Here is a 3,245-nt window from a genome sequence, read left to right as displayed (position 1 = left end):
GTCTCCAGGGTCTACCTCAGCCATTTGCTTCCGGACTGCCATGTGCTATGTTTGGATCACTGGTACAGTCCATTTGGATTACCCTAATACTGTGAAGAACACTTACAGTGTGATGCTTGACTTGGGACAGGAAAAAAACTAAAAAACATTGGAAACATGTGCGGCCACCCCAGTGCCATACTTATTCATTGTACTGCTACCTCCACTGTTTACAAGAAGCATACCCTAATCAAAAAAAACTAAAAACATTACCTTTAACATTGAACTTAAATGTATGTGTAATTGTATGCGTGTGTGATGAATGGAACATTGTTGTCAGTAATTTGTAATGGATATTTGAAGCACTTAAGTTAGTGGAGTAACGCTTACTTGTTTTTTTTAAGACAATCGGTTTGCATGCTTTTAGCAAGTAAATCGGATTGCTGTTTAAGTAAATACAACTTAGAAATTACAAGTTGCAGGAAATGTTACACGAGTTGGCTCAACTTAAATAAAAGAGTTGTTTGAAATACGCACATAGTATATTGTACTTATTATATTTAGTTGTTGAAAATAGTGATTCTGAGTTACCAGAACTTGCGTGTAAGTTTACAACACTAAATAAACCTTTGCTATTACAAATTATTATTCTTATTTCACTTTACTTGGTTTTTTCAAGGCAATCGGTTTGCATGCTTTTTTTAAAGTAAGGTTTACTAATTGGAATTTACAGTGCACATACAAAATAATGTCCAGTAGTTCCCAGCATGCATTGCTGTATGAAAAAATAATAATATGACTTGTATTAAAAGAATAATAACCAATTAAATTAATTTCTTGAATTTCTAAACCTAAATTCAATAGACTGTCTGTAACTCGTTAGATTATACAAAATATAACAAACTTCTTTACAATCTAAGCTTTCTGGAAAACTCATCAATTTGAGTTGAGTCTCAAATTGCACGTAATGAGTTATTTATTTATTTATTTTTGTAAGATTCCGTTTACAGTGCATATTTTCAAGTTCAAATTAAGATGGTAGTTTAAAATAAAATATATCACTAGGATCAGTGAGAAACTCTCCTTTCTTTGTCATCCTTCCATATCAGAAAAGTCCAATCACAATGACGACTGTAATTGTGCAGACACCTCAAAAGAGCGGCTGGAATTCAGGAATATGTGACTGTTGCCAGGACATGAATTCTTGTAAGTATGCTTAAAGGTCCATTTTTACAGTTCATTAAAAATTATAATTTCACATTATGTGTATTTTTGGTAACACTTTAGATTAGGGAACACACATTCACTAGTAACTAAGATTTTTCCCTGAACAAACTCCTAATTTGCTGCATATTAACAGTTAGTAAGGTAGTTGTTAAGTTTAGGTATGGGGTATGTTTATACCTAAAATATGGTAATGTAGAATAAGGCATTAATTTGTGCTTTATAAGTTGTAATGTGCTAGAAATATGCGTGCTAACTAGTTAATAGTGAGAATTGGTCCTTAAAATAAAGTGTTAAAGCATTTTTTGGTCCTCAGGCTGCTATGGGTTCTGGTGCTTTCCTTGCTTTACCTGCACCACCACTGGGGATTTTGGGGAGAGCACCTGTCTGCCTCTGCTGGACATATTCGGCCCAGGTATCATGGCGGCTTTTGGGGTTCCAGTATGTGTGCCGCCTGTGTCTCTCGGAATGAGGGTGGCAGTTCGCCACAAATACGATATTGGGGTGAGTTTTTCCTTTCCCTCTACCAATGAAAGACGGACTCAAAGAGGGCTACAAAACAATCATTGTTTGTATGTGTTGTAACAGGGCAGTATCTGTGAGGACATCATGATGACTTGCTGTTGTATCTGGTGTTCGTGGTGTCAGATGAGTAGAGAAATCAAAGCACGCAAGCAAACTGTCACTGTAGTGACCACACATCCAGTGATTCAGACCATTCCAATGGCAACCACCACACAAGTTATCACTTCACAGCAGTCGGTTGGAGTGATCGGTGCGGCACCAGTTGCTCCTGTAGTCCAGATGGCACCAATTCCGTCTATCACAACATTTGTTAAATAGAAGGACTGCTACTTGCATCTCATTTAAATAATGATAATAGACATAAATTTATAGACACCATATTTATAGACTATACTAATTGATCTATAGTGTAATAACTAACCTGCATAATGAATATATATAATTTTGTCTGAATGGCTTGGGTGCATTTAGAAAGTATCTGCATCTTTATATTGTTTATTCTCTGATGATTCTTGATTAAATATTTTAAAGTGATCTTGCCTGTGAAGTTTCTTGTACTGGAAAGGAATTTAAAGTGATTATCTCGCTGATTATTTTTGTTATTTTGAGATACAGAAAAAAGAGGAATGTGTGGATACATTTCCCTCATTTTCCTTTGGACATCCCTCCTTCTCTCTTTACCCTGTGGTTATAATGGAGATAAGATCCTGGTTTTCACTGTTGATGGCAGTCACTGGGTGAACATGGAGGTACTGATTTGAATATGCAGGAACAGTCAGTTTAAAGAAAAAAAAAATATTGTACTATTTCAGCAAAGTTCACTGTTGCTGGAGTGGAAGCCTGTTTTCACCTCAAAGTAAAAACAAAAAGGTAATTTAAAGGAATAGTTCACCCAAAAATGGAGGTTTGTTGAAACTTTACTGACCCTCAGGCTATCCAAGATGTAGATGAATTTTCAATGTTGAACTATTCCTTTAAAGGGGTCATATGATGCAATTAAAATTTTTCCTTTCTCTTTTTTTGAATTTGAAGATTTGCATAACGCCACCCAAATGTTCACGCAAAGAAAGAAGGCGCAACTTATTCTCACTGCAGTATTGCTGTTGCCGCCGCCGCCATGTCGTGAAGGCGCTGTGTGTTTCGTTGTGAAAGCGAAACTACTTTGTTTGGTCTTCCAAAAGAGGACGATATCCACTTCGTCATGCCTGGAGCTGATCCATGCTGGTCGCTGAGGAAATACATCAACTTCGCGCTGTGGATCACCGGATCGGCTTTCACCGTGGACGAAGCGGAGTCCAGTCAGGGGTCGTCACATGTGGTTGCCGCAAGCCCACCCGCCGCCGCTCACTCAAGTCAGCCTCAGCTGACTCTAGCCCGCCGTGTGTGACGCTGTGTTTCGTTGTGAAAGCGAAACTACTTTGTTTGGCCTTCCAAAAGAGGACACGACTAGAAATCAGTGGTTAAGTTGTATTTACAACACTGTTCCAGAACAGTTCAACCCAAATATTCAGATGTGT

The 3,245-nt window shown here is 37.7% G+C and overlaps 1 protein-coding gene and 1 pseudogene across 1 annotated transcript; both read left to right on the top strand.

The window, feature by feature from the left end:
- The first annotated feature begins 1,094 nt into the window (after window positions 1-1,094).
- Window positions 1,095-2,143, top strand: LOC107586218 (placenta-specific gene 8 protein-like). Its single transcript, XM_016273479.1, has 3 exons — window positions 1,095-1,185; window positions 1,520-1,707; window positions 1,792-2,143. Exons 1-3 carry the CDS (start codon window positions 1,104-1,106, stop codon window positions 2,044-2,046), a joined length of 525 nt encoding a protein of 174 aa, XP_016128965.1. The 5' UTR covers window positions 1,095-1,103; the 3' UTR covers window positions 2,047-2,143.
- Window positions 2,144-2,404: 261 nt separating this feature from the next.
- LOC107586217 (UDP-glucuronosyltransferase 2C1-like) overlaps window positions 2,405-3,245 on the top strand; it is a 3,285-nt pseudogene continuing 2,444 nt past the window's right edge.

The sequence above is a fragment of the Sinocyclocheilus grahami genome, unplaced genomic scaffold, assembly GCF_001515645.1.
Source record: "Sinocyclocheilus grahami isolate Dianchi unplaced genomic scaffold, SAMN03320097.WGS_v1.1 scaffold78.1, whole genome shotgun sequence".
NCBI lineage: Eukaryota > Metazoa > Chordata > Actinopteri > Cypriniformes > Cyprinidae > Sinocyclocheilus > Sinocyclocheilus grahami.
The sequence above is the reverse complement of the archived record's forward strand: the minus strand, read 5'-3'. Positions and strand labels throughout refer to the sequence as shown.